Genomic DNA, 15,877 nt, shown 5'->3' with positions numbered 1-15,877 from the left:
CCTGAATTTGAGGTCAGGCTTTGGATAAAATAGTAATCACAGACAGAACAGTAAGCAGTCTAAGAATCCTTTCAGAAGTGAACATTGAGTAAGAAGCATTTGAGAAAGTTAGAGGTAGAACCACATTAACACAAAAGTTAACACTTGAAGTTTATGTTATCTTTTCACACTTTTTTTAATGGAAACCTTGAGAGGTGGGAGATTAGTTTCAAGTAGATTTATTCATTATAAATATTTACTAAGTGCTTCTGGGAATACAAGGGTGAATAAGTCACAGTCCTTGCCCTTAATGAGTTTCCAATGCAATGGGAGACAAGTAAAAAAGTAATTAGGGGCCCCAATTCCAGCACTAAAAATACTATTTAATAATTGGCTATTTACTTACTAGTCTCCATTACAGGAAGGAATAGTGTCTTTATCACTCTTACATCTCCAAAGCCCAGCGTAGATCTAGCACACAGGTGTTCAGGAAATATTCTAAAAAAAATTAAATGAAAATAGTCTCAGCAATGATGAGTACTGTTTTATGGCAGAGCATAAGCTGTGTGGGGAGAGTGAAGTTTTAGGAAATATCGTTAGTTATGGTGGCTTGGAGATCAGATTTTGGAAAGCCTTATATGTGATGCCAAGGGATTTATAGGTGGCAGTACTGAGGATTCAAAGAGAATGTCAGAGGGGTGCCTGGGCGGCTCAGCTAATATCTGGCTCTTGGTTCTGGTTTAGGTCATGATTTCACAGGGAGTGGAATTAGCCCAGCATCGGGGTCTGTCAGAGCACAGCATGGAGTCGGCTTCAGATTCTTTCTCCCCCTCATTCCCCCTGCGCTCCTCCCTGCTCGTGTGCTCTCTTCTCTCTAAATTTAAAAAATCCAAAAAGCCCAAACAAACAAAGAGAATGTAAGACATGGGAATGACAATCAGATTTATGCTTTGGAAAGACCACTTTGGTTGGAATGCATGTTATTATAATAGACAAGTGCTTTCCAACTTTTAAACACATTTAAGTGTGCACATAGAATGGGAGGCTGGCTGTACAGAACAACGTGCTTTGACCTGTATTCAAGGTCCTGGCTCTGCTCAGCAAATGCTTGAAGAAGAAACAAATCATCTGGTACCCAATAGGTACTTCATCTATGTACATTTCCTTCCCCTTCTCCTTCCTCTGAATACACTGATTAAAAAAAAGAGCCAATGGATAAAACTTGAGGATATATGGCAGGGGACTGAATAGGCCCTCAAGAGGCAGAAAGGGAGGGAAGCAAGAGCAGGAGGGCTTCCTTGGCCTAATGGCATGAGGACAAACAACTTTTCTTGAGCTGAAAGGCAGACAATTTGAAGACAGACCTAAGAAGTAGGGAGGAGGAAAGTTTGCAGAGTTTCCACTAACTGGGAAAAGAGTGGAAAAGAAGCAGGGGACATTAGACTGACAAATGTGAAAATTGCATCAGGATTAGATAAAGGGCTTATTGAGGCCTTAACATGTTAACCTGCAATGGTTGTAACAGCAGTTCTGGAAACGCTCCCCGGCAGCATTGAGCAACTTGGGAGAACAAAGATGGGGGTGATTGGAAGCATCCAGGATTGGGAACTGGCAGGATGAGAAGGGCCTGAGGAAAGGAGGAAAGTGATCTGAGAAAGCTCTTGAAAGGCCGCCTTTAGTGAATGACTGCAGGGCATAGGTCAGGAAAGGAAGGAAGTTAGAAGTTAACAGAGTGGAATAGACTAAAATAGAGAAGAGCTGATGGATTTAAAATCTTGCCGAAAGTGATTTGTGGCAACATAATTTAGCCTTCATTCTTTTGGCTTTGGCAAGGAAAAAAATCAATTTATTTTTTGAACCTCCACAGACCAGAAAATGTGAAAATGTTTTAAAATTACAGGTCTTCTACATGACAAAATCCAATTTACTTTGGTTCCAAGACATTCCTTTAAGCAGAAAAAAAAAAATACTGTAGTTTAAACCTAAGTAGATAAATTAATATATTTTATTAGATTTAAACTACTCTTACATTGTTTTTCTTCTGTATTGACAACTGTGATTATAGTTCAAGTGAAAAGAATAGATTTTTGATTACTTAATGGATAAAATGACTCTTTTTTAAGTCCCCAATTCAAGGTCAAGCATTTCTGTCATTGACAAAGACCAGATACAAATGACAAAAGAATCATGAATAGCACCAGGCCAAGATTAATTTGATTAGGTAAGGGATAATCAATTTAAACAGTCTTCATCTTAAAGGTAAATATTTTGTCTATATAGTTAGCATTAGATCTTTTTTGAATAATCTTTATGTTTTTAAGTAATGGAGTCATAAACAGAGTTCATTTCCATAATGCAGCATAAATACCCATGATTTTAAGTTTGCCTTATATCAATTAAAATGGAAGATTCAAGCTATTTTAAAAGCTAGTAAATGTAGTACCCAACTCTTCAACGATTTCTGTTGAAGGCTTCAGCGAGACTTTCTCATAGAGGTACATAGTGATTAAATCTGATATAACATATTATAATGGAACCAAACAAGCAAAATGCAATGTTTCTGAAAAACAGTTTCATTTTGGGAGGTCAGCAACACTTGTAAATGAAGGAATCAGGGTTTTTCTTTTCTTTTCTCCTACCTCTTGTTGCCAGATGGCTCCAGGGGCTTGGTGGTGGAAAGTACACAAAAGGGATAGAGAGTCAGGGTTAAAGCACTATAAAGCTAATTAGTGCCTGATAGCATAGCCTTTGACTACTTTTCAGCCAGGCACTAGCTCTCAGGTTAACACTTCTCATTCCTTTAATCACAGAGATTAAAGATACCTACTTCCCTTTCTATTCAAGCACCAATTACCTTCAAGGGGGAGTAGTGACCTGGGTGGCAAGGAAAAGAACATTTCCCCCTGCTTTTGTACTTAAGGTGAGCAAACAGCTCTTTTATGATTTTTACTACTAACCAATAGGAAAATATAAAAAGGCTTAAATAAAGGCTCCTTCCTAAAATACTTTTTCCATGTACCGTTGTTTCTTCACAAATGGAAAGCCATTGCTGTATCCAGATATTAATCAGTTTTTGGATCACAAATTACAAGGAAAAATGAATTTGGGCTAGCATACAAATTTCATTAGGTGGAGACTCCTTGGTTAAAGAGCAGAATTTGCTGGGCAGGAAGAAGAAAAAAAGGAAGGGGTAAGAAAAAAGACCAGTGCACTTACTATCACGGTCCGCTCTTTCATGGAAGACTTCAGTGAGGGAGTTTCCAAGAACAGACTGAGATATTCTAAGTAGCAACATTTAGGAAGAAAGAGGAGGTCCAGTGGTCTCTGGGCCAGCTCGCTATAGAAACTGGTCCCAAGGAGTCACTGGCTTGAAACTGGGGTAGACGAATGGGGAACTGCCCATACGGTACAGTTAGGAAGTATCTGGATAAAAATTCCTGGAAGCTGAAGTCTTCTTCTTCTTTTTTTTTTTTTAAGATTTTATTTATTTATTTGAGAGAGAGAATGAGATAGAGACAGCATGAGAGGGAGGAGGGTCAGAGGGAGAAGCAGACTCCCCGCCGAGCAGGGAGCCCGATGCGGAACTCGATCCCAGGACTCCGGGATCATGACCTGAGCCGAAGGCGGTCGCTCAATCCGAGCCACCCAGGCGCCTCTGAAGTCTTCTTTATTGACAGAATCAACAGAACATTTGTGGCAGTTGTCCATAAGGTCCAAACATAGCACATTCTGACATTCAAATTAGACCTATTTAAATGTGGCTCCTTTTGATTCCTTCAACTTTGTATATGATGATTATCTGTACAAAGGGGTTCTAAATTGAAACAACCTCATTCACATCACCCCTATTCACTCAGTTTGTGGAGAGTGACAGCTTGATCCAAAGTTTTAAAAAAGTGATAGGCTAAAAGACAAAAAAAAATAGTCAGCTGCAATAAGCTACCAGGCCTAATCAAGAATGGCTTAATATTATTCATCCTCTTTGAACATTTTGCTTAAGTGCTTTATTAGAGCTACAAGCTCAGGGTTCCCACCACGTGCATCAATTTGTTTATAGGCTTTAGATTCAAGCTCTTTAAGAGTACTCCGAGTGTATTCAAAAGAACCTACATTCTCAAGATAATGTACACAGTATTTTTTAATATCTACGTTTTCGGTTCTCTGGCGCAAGATATTCTGCACCTGGGTACTTTCAGGCCTTGACCAAATAGCGTGAATAGTAGGGAATGAAAACTTTCCCTCTGTTAGATCTTCACAAAAGCTTTTGTTTTCACTGTATTCTTTGGAGTGTAGATTAGCATAATCATCCCTAATTTGGAAAAAGAGCCCAAGTGTATTAAGTAGTGGCTTTAGATCTTCTTTGTAATCAGAGAACAACTGCATGAGACCTACTGCTAATCCAAATAGTCCACCTGTCTTTTGCAGCACCATCGCTTTATATTCTTCTTCGGTGGGACAAGTGTAATTATCCCTCCAATAAATATCTAGACCTTGTCCCTGATGGAGTTCCAAAAGCTGGTGGGTAAAAAGCTTCACTGCATCTGGGTGATCAAGGGTTAAGACTTTCTCTAGGCCAAGAAAATATACATAATTGGCAGAATTGATGACAGATGGAATTCCATAGATGCTGTGTGCCACTGGAAAGCCACGTCGGAGTTTTGAGTTGTCTTCGATATCATCGATGAGCAAACTGGCATTATGCAACATTTCTGTCACTTCAATGATAATCTAACAAAAAAGACAAGTGACAATTTAATTTTATTTGAGCTACTCAAAACAGCTTATAAATACTTAACAGATTATGAGTCTCAAATTTCTTAGTTTTTGCAATGAATAACTATTTAGCAACCTCAATATAAAATACATGTATGCGCATTAAACTCAATTACGAGCAAGAGGTATTTTATGTGACATCTATTAATCTATTAGGGATTAAGAATGAGGTTAGAATTGCCTAAATACCTGTAGCTTGTCTTCTGGAACTTTTAGCCAGTGATTAAATGCCTGTGAAAGTTTGGTTCTCACTTGTTTACCTGAAATTAAAGAATAAAATGTGGCAATAAAATTAATATTTGTTATTAAAAATACATTCAGAAACCTCCTTGAAAACTGTTCAGACTTGAATCCAGCCCCATCACTGCTGGGCCCCTACTGCCCCCTCTACCAAAATTCACATTCTAAAAGCTCACGCTTTTGGAAATTAGGGCATGCGGAGATTCTAAACTATTCAAATGGCCCACTAGTAAGCCCACTCCTTTCATCTTAGCTTGTATCAACAATTTTGGAATGAAATGGGCATTTTATGAACTATGATCTAATTCATTTCTTTTTTGAAAAATAAGTCAGTCTAGTCAGTGGCAGTTAATTAGCAATGTCTGTTTCAGAGAACTATAGGTATTTCTAATGAAATGTACTTTGCTATTGAATTCAGTAAAATCTCATAAAATTACCTCTTAAAATTACCTACCATTCCTTTAAATTAAGGTTTTAGAGATTGTACAACTCTGCTTCTTTCCTATCAAAAAATGAGATGACCATTCCCTGAAGTATTCCTTTTTAGCATCCCAGTTTGGTCAAAAGTTAATCTCTTTGACTAGGGCCATTAGTTTTTCAATATTATCATTTTCTTACGTGGAAAGCTCAAGAGGTTTTTGGGTAGTAGTTATCAATAGAAGCCATTTTCGCCCAAATATAAAGGAATGGTGGTTAAAAACCCCAACAAGATCTTTTAATAATGTTCTACGAGCTTCCTGCTAGAGGGAATGCACAGTAACATCTTAATTTCAGATGAGGTTTCAGAAAAAGTTACATAAAAAGTTTCAGTGAACAAAAACAGTATTTTTTTTGTGAACAAAAACCTGTTTTCTCTGCACCAGTCACCCAAGCAAATGAATACAGAAACTCTCATCACATATCCAAATGAAAGAAAGTTGCACTTTTTGTGAGAAGTCTAAAAGGGAAGGATCTCTTAAGGTTCAAGAAGCAGTATTTTCTGTCTACTAACCTCTAAGGTGAGCATGGTCCGGGTAGCAGCTACTTTTGATCTACTTTCCAGTTTAACAAAAAGGCCAGTCTGAGCTATAGTTAAAAGCACATCTGTGCAAAGTAACCCATACTGCTTTAAAAAACAAGTTCAGAAGATGAAGAACACAAAGAATCAATGTAGAGCCATATTTTCCCTTTTGTTTTAGAATGTACATAGAAAACAGCACAATAAACGGCTTAACTTATAGATGATGCAGTTGTGTTTTAATATTTTTTTCCTTTAACCAGATTCTGGGGTCTGGATTGATACTTTTAAGGCCCCAAATAGTTTCTAACAGGTACTAGTCATAGAGATCCCTCAAAATTAAAAGAAACAAATGATAATTATCTTTCCTCTTTATTTTTTAAAAAGATTTATTTTGGAAGGAGAGAGAGTGCGTGAGTGGGGGTAGGGGCAGAGAGGGAGGGAGAGGGACGAGCAGACTCTGTGCTGAGTGCAGAGCCCGAAGCTAGGGCTTGATCCCATGAACCCAAGATCATGACCTGAGCAGAAGTCAAGAGTCTAATGCTCAACCGAGCCACTCAGGTGCTCCCAATTAGCTTTCCTCTTTAAAAGACCTTAATGTTACTAACTCCTGGCCTGGGCACCTACACTAGGGCAAATAAATAAAAGTCATTTTATTTCACAAATTTCAGAAAATCCTATTAATTATTAATTATTATAATCTTTTATTAGCAAGAGTAACTTTCCAACAGAATAAATGGCCTGGACCACCTTTAAGTCACTTTAGAAACTCTGAAGTTCTCTGTGAAAAATAGGTTTATTATCTATAATGCAATTTCCTATTTTTTTAAGATTTTATTAATTTATTTGGGGGGAGGGGAGGAGATCAGATATACACGCAAAGTGGCAGGAGAGGGAGAGAATCTCAAGCAGACTCCTCATGGAGCCCAATGAGGGATCAATCTCATGACCCTGAGATCATGACCTGAGCTGAAATCATGAGATGGGCGCTTAACAAACTGAACCACCCAGGCACCTCCATTAAAATTTTTTTTTTTAATTTAAATTCAATTTAGTTAACATTATACTGTATCATTAGTTTCTGGGGTAGAATTTAGTGATTTTATCAGTTGCATATAACACCCAATGCTCATTACATCAAGTGTCCTCCTTAATCCCATCACCCAATTCCCCCACTCCTTATTCTTTTTCCCTATTTCTTTTTAAAGATCTTTATTTTTATTTGTTTTGTAATTTATTTTTTAAAGATTCTATTTATTCATTTCAGATAGAAAGGGAGAGAGCACGAGTGGGGGGGAGGGGGAGAGGGAGAAGCAGACTCCCCACTAGTGGGGCGCCTGACGTGGGGCTTGATCCCAGGACCCCAAGATCATGACCTGAGCCAAAGGCAGACGCTTAACTGACTGAGCCATCCAGGCAACATAAAGATTTTTATCTTTTTAAGTATTCTCTACACCCACTGTGGAGCTTGAATTTACAATCCCAAGGTCAAGAGTCATATGCTCCACTGAGTCAGCTAGGTGCTTCATAATTTTCTATTTCTTTAGGAAAATCTTCTGAGGTTATATTCTATAAAGGATGCAAGATTATATTAAATTTTAAAAAAGTGAGATACATAACAAGAGATTTGAATGTTATCTAATGGCTTAAAATACTACTTCAAGAGGGCGCCTGCCTTTGGCTCAGGTCATGATCCTAGGCTCCTGGGATCGAGTCCCGCATCGGGCTCCCTGCTCGGCAGGGAGTCTGCTTCTCCCTCTGACCCTACCCCCTCTCATGCTCTATCTCATTCTAATAAATAAATAAAATCTTAAAAAAAAAAACCTACTTCAAGATAATTAAAAAAAATGTTAACAGAAGTTCATTACACAGGTAAACAGTATTGCTAAAACGTAGCTACAGACAGTCCTTGTTTTGCACAGTAGCAGAACAGGAGACACTCTTTAGACTCTTTACAGCACTGATAACTGGCATGTTTTACCATAGTCCAGTTCTATCCGGTGTTTGCAAACTTGTTACAAAATAAGTCCAACAACAGTAGAGTACAGGAGAAACATGTTTCTCAGCAGGAGACCCTGAAGTAAGTGTAGTTACTAGCTGCTGAATAAATATCACTCAAAAGGGGTCTCTTGGCTTTTTCTTTTTCGGGGGGGGGGGGTGTGTGGATGGGGCAGAGGGAGAGAGAGAATCTGATCTCACCACCCTGAGATCATGACCTGAGCTGAAATCAAGAGTCAAGATGCTTAACTAATTAAGCCACCCAGACATCGCTTGGCTTTTTCTTAAATAGCAGGCAACTTTTCCTTTTCATTATTCTTTTGTGTTTTTTCTTTGATTCCGTTGTTTTTTTTTTAATTTATTTGAGAGAGTGTGTGAATGTGCGATGAGGGGAGGGGCAGAAGGATAGGGAGAGAAGCGGACTCCCTGCTGAACGCAGAGCCCCAACATGAGGCTTGATCCCAGGACCCTGAGATCATGACCTGAGCTGAAGTTAGATGCTCAACTGACTGACCCACCCAGGTACCCCTGGTTAACTTTTTGAGCTGTACTTACGATCATTGTTTATGCAGTGATGTATCAATAAAAAAGCAGCACCATGCCAAGGGCAAGGCAGTCGATGTTGTCTGCCCTGGGTGTAGGCAATAAAGAGGTGCACTATCTGTAATGAATTTAAAAATAGTAACAGACTGACTAGTTTTTTAAAAAAGTGTGTATCTTCCTTGTCCTTTGGATCTTGAGGATGTCATCTTTAATACGTTTGGATTTTAACTTAAAAGAGGGATTTTATTTTTTTGTCTATGGAATCATCATAGTGGAAGGTAACTTATATGCAAAAAACTTAGGATCCTTTTATATTGCTTCTATAGTACTATGGAGTATCTTTATGCTGTCAATTAGATTTCATTTAATAAGCTTTGGTGAGTTGTATCAGACAATATGGCTGGGTATAATTTGAGTTGGGGAGTAGATGGTTCCCTCCATTCTTTTGAAGCACTGACATTAGCAGGTACGTCTCCATTTAGGTCTGCCAGAATAGAAATGTCACTAATCATGATGGCTTTCAAGATGTAGGTGGGCAGCTACCACTCTTCTGCTTTAGATAACCATATTTATCCTCTCCAAGCTTAGGAAGTACAGAAACACACATAACACCACTGAGGTGTGCCCATAAAGAAAGGTGTGCACTTTAGAACAGAAATGAAAAAGTGTTTACTGTGATTGAGTTGAGAACATCACTGGTCTATAGGTTAGCTATCTTATGGGCTAAATAGGTTTTTATGGTTGTCAACTAACTTATCATCTTTCATATAATTTCTATAAGAAAGAGCATTCCAAGTTTCAAGAAACTCGTTTGTGAATGAATTTTTATTCATTTTATTCAAGAACCCACACTTATTATATATATGAGTTTTAACTTGCTACTATCATTTTCCAGACCACGTTAAAAAAATAGCAAAATAAAACATGCATATACATTAGGCAGGTGTTACTGTAAGAAGCCATGTTCAGGTGACCCATCTTTATACAGGATAATGTGGGCTATGTTTTCAAGTAATGTGACTTAGAGATGCATTACTATTTGGCTCTCAAAGGAACTAGTAGCATAAGAAATGCAGTGTATGCATGGTAGTAGAAAACATGAATGTCGAAAGTAGAGTGAAGCTTTTTATTGTTACACAATTTGGCATAAAAACCCCTGATATCTAAATAGTGGGGAATAGGAATGTGTGGCATCCCTAAAGAATAAAACCTCCAATGATGTACTCAAATGTTTTCAGTATTTTTTTTTTAGTTATGTTGTATAATTGGACATTTTTAAAAAGGGAGCTTCAAAAATACCCTTCTTCAAAAAGATTTTATTTATTTATTTGTCAGAGAGAACTCACAAGCAGGGGGAGTAGCAGGCAGAGGGAGACGCACGCTCCCCACTGAGCAGGGAACCCGGTGCAGGACTCATCCCCAAGCGAAAGGCAGATGCTTAACCAAATGAGCCACCCAGACATCCCAAAAATATCCCTTTTAAGAACAAAAAACTAAAAAGTTCTATTTGTCATTTTTCTCATATGTATCACCTTATTAAATAGGAAATCTTAAGAGCTGGTAAGTCTAACCTTTTCTGTATGCTAGCATTTGAATCACCACTACTCTATCACAAGACCCTATAAGGACCAAAACTAAACAGTTACCTGGTAACTGAAGTAAATATTTATAGGGTTCTAGAAGAATTCTTTGGACGGTTTCTTGAGTCTTCTCCATTGTTTTTAAATTTCAAAGCTGATCTGTGAAAAATGAGAAATATAATCTTAATAACTAAATTAACTTTGAGTTTCAAATGCAAAGGAATTTTATCTCAAGGTGTTTTTCTACAGACTTCCAGTTTTGTTGTATAAGAAAATTCTACACATATGAAATCTTGAAACATGCTAAGTGAAAGAAGCCAGTCTTCAGAACAAATCTATAAAGACAGAAAGTAGATTGATGATTGCCTAGAGTTGGGGTAGCAAGAACAGGGAGTATGAAGCTTCTTTCTGTAGGGATTAAAATATTCTAAAATTAGATTGTGGTGATGGGTGTACAACCCTGTATATATACCGAAATTTAAACTTTAAATGGGTGAACTATTTATATGTAAATTATCTCTCATAAGGAAAAAAAAGGAAATCTTCAAGTGATTCATTAGTCAGCCTTAGTTAAAAAACTTATACTAAGCCTTTATTATTTTACTCAACCATAAAGGCTTAAATTGTTGACATCAAATCAATGTCAAAACAAATCCATAGAATTAGATACTTCTATATTTGATTTATTACATAAATTAGTAAGCATACTTTTTTCAGAGAGCATTAAGATGAATAAATTTTATATACTTAAAATGTAAGGGGAAAACTTCTCTCTTGTACTTTCTTTACAACCAATCCATTTCAGAGATTCCAATTTAAGATGTGCATTAACTTGAATGCAATTATGAAAAATATTAGCCTGTATCTACACACACACACACACACACACACACACACACACACACACACACACACACACTATTCCCTTGTAGTGATTTATTTTCTGAGTTTTACATTTACTTCAGTATTTTCTAGAATACCCCTCATGGTCTTCTACAATACTTCTTTACTGTTGAATCCAATCCCCACTTGGTTTCTTTTTTAGTACCTTTTGCTATTTTTATTTCTCCTTATCTTAGGAATCTTCTTTTCTCATTGCTCTGACATCTTGGGCACATTTTAGGTGGTTTCTCACCTTTATCTGCTTTCTTTTGCTTCTGTAACAATGATTTAGTATTCAGGATCATGAACCAAAGGATTGAAAAGTGAGATTTTAGTAATCTCCTCTTGAGTAACTAGGTGAAACAATCTTAAGAACTGAGCACTCCAGAGGCGCCTGGGTGGCTCAGTCATTAAGCGTCTGCCTTCGGCTCAGGTCATGATCCCGGGATCCTGGGATTGAGTCCCACATCGGGCTCCCTGCTCCATGGAAAGCCTGCTTCTCCCTCTCACACTCCCTCTGCTTGTGTTCCCTCTCTCGCTGTGTCTCTCACTATCAAATAAATAAAATCTTAAAAAAAAAACCAAAAAACTGAGCACTCCAGCAAAGGAAATCATCTTAGCAATATGACCTCAAACACTCTATGTAGAAAAGTTTTACACCTGCCTTGACTGACAATTAATACCCAGTATGTCACAGCAGAAAAAATGTTCAGAAAATATTTTGAAATTATCTAAAAATTAGTAATCTCTTATCTATACTGTTTATTATTTTATTTATTTTTAAAGATTTTATTTGACAGAGAGAGATTGAGAGAGAGAGAACACAAGCAGGTCGGGCTGCAGCCAGAGACAGGGAGAAGCAGGCTCCCTGCTGAGCAGAGAGCTGATGCGGGACTTGATCCCAGGACCCTGGGATCATGACCTGAGCTGAGGGTAGATGCTTAACGACTAAGCCACCCAGGGGCCCCTCTTATCTATACTGTTTAACTTTGACATGTTACCCCATTCTTAAGAGATTAAAAAAAGGAGAGATAACAAACAGGGCGCCTGGGTGGCTCAGTCATTAAGCGTCTGCTGTCGGCTCAGGTCATGATCCTGGGCTCCTGGGATCGAGCCCCGCATCAGGCTCCCTGCTCGGTGGGAAGGCTGCTTCTCCCTCTCCCTCTGCCCCTGCTTGTGTTCGCTCTCTTGCTGTGTCTCTGTCAAGTAAATAAAATCTTTAAAAAAAAAAAGATGACAAACAGGAAGAATAATCACTTACATAAAAGATTACTGAACAGAAAGAATTAGGGGTAGGATAAACAAAAAAGGGCATCTTTTATATACTTCTGCATTTAAAACAGTTGGTAGCCATCTCTTCACAACTAGGTTGAGAGCAATAATCATGTTTATCTTTTTTCACAACTTCCAGAACACACTTAACTTAAAAATGAGTCCACCTTTCAAGAACTCTTTTGTCTCTATTTGGAGACAAGTATACTTTGCCCAGAAGTCAGAGCTAACTAACCTTTGTTCCAATTCTTAAGGCTTTGGTTGATGCCATTAAAATACAAAAATACTAGCTATTAAGTGAATTAATGTTCCTTTCCTAGAGGATGTTTATACACATGTATTCTCAGTAGCAGGAAAACACAGGAACCTCAATTTTTCTAGGTACTGAAAAGTAATCTGTTTTGTGTCTTCTTAAGTCTCAGGGGTTCTACACACTGTGGCCTATACCCTACCTGCTTCCCCCCCCTTTTTTTTTTTTAACGCAGAGGACTCCTATTATGGCTAGAAATTTCAGCCATCAGGTACTAGACTCAAATATATTGAGACGTTAGTGTTACATGAAATCTACTAACTTGTTTTTAGATTAACTACAGAATGCCTCTGTGAGAGAGTCTGAAACTACTCACTTTCCAAACTGGAAAAGTGCCTTTAGTTTGTTCCTACAATTGATGGATGAATATTAATATAAAAATACATTGTCCCCTCTGTGTGGACTATTACTGATATAATCTCCTAGTTGGGCTCCCTGCATTTGCCCCTCAATCTAGACCTCTACTCTTCAGCCATCTTTGCAAAATTCAGATCTGGCCCTATTTCCCAACCAACGGAGAACCCTTCAAAGACATCCCTTTGCTCTTAAGGTAAAAACAAAACTCCTTAACAAACTAAGATTGGACTACTCTCCCGCCTTCCCCACCCCCAGCTTCAGTTCTTCACACTTTATCCATTATTATTTTTGTTATTATGTTAGTTCTTCACACTATAAAAGCTTTCTCTAGATACAAGGCTTTCCAATTTTTTTTTTGCCTGGAATGTTCTTTCCTTGGTTAACTCCTGCTAACCCACTCTCAGCTCGAGCCTCACTCTACTTAAGCAAAATTCCCTATTTTAAATCATCACGTAACTCTCCTTTGTAGCAGTCAGCACTGTGAACCAATTTCACACTCGTGTGTCCATTTTACTTCATATCTGTACGTATTTTCTATATGGTAGGCGCTCAACAGATATGTGAAGGACTGAATGAACAGAAAGTGCCTTCTAACGCGCTAGAGGATGAAATCAGGGCACACACTTGCAATATAAAATGTTAAAATACCGTGCAAGTTTTTTTTTTTTTTTTTTTTAAGGGAATGATCTGGTTTCAAAATTGCTAAATAGTGACATACAAAAAAAGTGTAGCTGTGAAACGCAGGATGAATCCTTCCACCCAAACTTTGGGAGATGATAAACCTGAAGAAAATTGCCCGAGATACAGGCTGTGGATTTAAATAACTTCAAGGCCGATTTTTAACAGACTTGGCAAAGGGGTTTCAAGGGGGTACTCTGCTAGTCCAGAGCCCGCAGGGTCGGTGAGGTTCCTGCTTCCTCTCCGCTCAGATGCCTCCTTCCGCCCTACTGGGTCACCTACAGCCCCTCCCCTTCTCTAGCAAGGATGGAAAATTCATACACAATCCGGTTCAGCATCCGGGTCCTCACCCTCCTTTCTTTCTTTCCTCTCGACCCCGCCTTCCAGCCTCCCCCGCCCTCATTCCCATCCGGGTTCCCCCCGGCCGCCACCACAGCCGCTCACGGTTCAAACGGTGATATCACAACTTTCGCGTTGCCGGTCCGGGAGTAGTAGTACCCAGCATCAACTTCCCACTTTATAGTTCAGACCAAGACTCCGCCTGACGCCTACATGGATCCCCCCCCCTACTTCACCACAGAACTCTCCACCCTCCTCAGCCGCCAGCGACACCGCATTACTCGGTGCAAGAAAATGCGCCATCCCGGTCACACTGCGCAGGCGTCGTTGCCGCCTCCCCACTGCTTTGTCGCCCCGCCCCTTCCCCCTCCCCCCCTTCTCGTCTCATGCAGACGCGGAGCATTGCGGATCTTGCAGTTCTCCTGGGCACGGGCTTGCGCATTGGCCCCAGAGGTTGGACTACATTTCCCGGGAAGCTTTGAGGCATAACTTTCTGTTTCCATAGAAGTGGTGGGAAAATGGCGTCGTTGTTTGTATCCCGGGGACCAATAAGAATGGAGTATGGGCGGGCTCTAAAGAATGTTAACCAATCCGAGGTCGTCTAAGAGGCCATCCGGGAAAGAGGTAGGGGAGGGGAAAATATCTAGGGGAGGGGAGAAAGAAGGGAGGGGGGGCACTTGGGGTTGGGGGGGGAAGCGATGTTTGCCCGTCAGTCGAGTCCGGAGTGAGGAGCTCGGGCGCCGGAGCGGAGGGAGACTCTTGAGCTTAAGCTTGCCGCCGCCACGGCCACCGCCTGGACCTTTGCCCGGAGGGAGCCGCAGAGGGTCTGGCGCCGCCGTCCTCTGGAGGGCAGCGCGATTCGGGGCCCGGGCCTCCAGTCCGGGAGGGATTTTTCGTCGTCCCCCCCTCCCCCCAGCGAGGGAGCCCGAGCGGCCGCCAAACAAAGGTACCAGTCGCCGCCGCGGGAGGAGGAGGAGCCGGAGCTTCAGCCTCAGCAACCGCTGGACCCGCCGCCCTTCTTCCCCCATCTCTCCCCCGGGCCTGCTGGTTTTGGGGGGGAGTAGGGGAGGGGACTCTGGACGTGCCAGGGTCAGCGCTCGCTTCCGCGGAAGGTAGGGGCATTTTCTGAGGCTTTCACCGCCTTGTAAGGGGGTCCTTTCGGGAGTCACCGGGCCCAGCCAAGGAGCAGGGGACGATCGCTCGGGGGTCTCGCCGGGCGCCCGGATTCGGGGCCTCGGCCTCCCGGGAGCCCCCGCCCCCGTGCGGTTGCCGAGCCCGAGTCGCCCCTCAGCCTGGCGGCCGCACACTCACCGGTTTAGCGGCTCCGGGCCGCGATGGGGGGCCCGGGCCGGCGCGGGGGGCTGTGCCACTTCCCGGCCCCTCGGTCCTCTGGCGGTCCCCGCGGTCCGGCAGCCGGGGATCCCCCTCGCACTTGTCTGGTCTCCGCCTCGGAACGGGACGTGGACAGCGGTTGTGCGGTGGGTCGGTCCTGCCCGCGGCCCTCCGGCCCGCCCGGCCTCTCCGCCGCCCCCACCCGGGGCCCCTTGGGCTCGGGCCTGCTCCGGCTCGGACGCTGGGCTGCGCGACCCTCTGGGGCGCCGACCCGCTCGGCCGGGCCCGGAGGCCCTCCGGGAGGACAGCCGGCCCCGCGCCGGCCCCCGGGCTTGTTGTGAGTTTCTTCTCTGACAGAAATGGCGTCATTGTCGGAGACGGGAAACTCCGTCGGGTCCCGACAATGGGGACGGGAAGCTGCCGAGCTGTGTAGGTGGCTGGGTTTGCGGGGCTGGCGAGGCCACAGGGAGCCCCTCATCGGCGTTTCGTGTTTCGGAGGCTGACGTCCGCTACGGCTCTTGCTTCGGGGTTCAGGCTTCGCTCGGTTCCCACCGCCTCCGCCAGTGCAGAGGGGTGCCTGTGGTGTTGACCGGGTGT

General features: G+C 41.7%; 2 protein-coding genes across 10 annotated transcripts in view; one reads left to right on the top strand and one right to left on the bottom strand.

Annotated features, from left to right (window-relative positions):
- Nucleotides 1–202: 202 nt before the first annotated feature.
- GGPS1 (geranylgeranyl diphosphate synthase 1) lies at nucleotides 203–15,365 on the bottom strand. Of its 3 annotated transcripts, XR_015767106.1 has the most exons (5): nucleotides 14,054–14,248; nucleotides 10,177–10,269; nucleotides 4,942–5,012; nucleotides 3,196–4,707; nucleotides 203–477 (listed from the first exon to the last, which is right to left on the bottom strand). XR_015767106.1 is itself a non-coding variant. In XM_028104465.2 (4 exons), exons 2-4 carry the CDS (start codon nucleotides 10,244–10,246, stop codon nucleotides 3,949–3,951), a joined length of 900 nt encoding a protein of 299 aa, XP_027960266.1. In that variant the 5' UTR covers nucleotides 10,247–10,269; nucleotides 15,260–15,365; the 3' UTR covers nucleotides 2,008–3,948. The 3 variants fall into 3 exon arrangements, 2 of the variants coding, with proteins under 2 accessions (XP_027960266.1, XP_027960265.1); XM_028104465.2 differs by lacking the exons at nucleotides 203–477; nucleotides 14,054–14,248 and adding an exon at nucleotides 15,260–15,365 and having other exon boundaries at nucleotides 2,008–4,707; XM_028104464.2 differs by lacking the exon at nucleotides 203–477 and having other exon boundaries at nucleotides 2,008–4,707.
- The window catches only part of ARID4B (AT-rich interaction domain 4B), a 139,448-nt gene continuing 138,216 nt past the window's right edge, over nucleotides 14,646–15,877 (top strand). For 6 of the 7 annotated variants that reach the window (XM_028104460.1, XM_088019938.1, XM_028104458.1 and 3 more), the window contains exon 1: nucleotides 14,646–15,060. The gene's annotated coding sequence lies outside the window, so the exon portion shown is untranslated. The remainder of the gene's footprint in view (nucleotides 15,061–15,877) is intronic. The other variant, XM_028104459.1, reaches the window with a different exon arrangement.

This window comes from Eumetopias jubatus, unplaced genomic scaffold (assembly GCF_037043125.1).
Source record: "Eumetopias jubatus isolate StellerSeaLion01/CBP00866 unplaced genomic scaffold, mEumJub1_p1.0 scaffold_17, whole genome shotgun sequence".
Taxonomy (NCBI): domain Eukaryota; kingdom Metazoa; phylum Chordata; class Mammalia; order Carnivora; family Otariidae; genus Eumetopias; species Eumetopias jubatus.
This window is presented reverse-complemented; position numbering and strand designations above follow the sequence as displayed.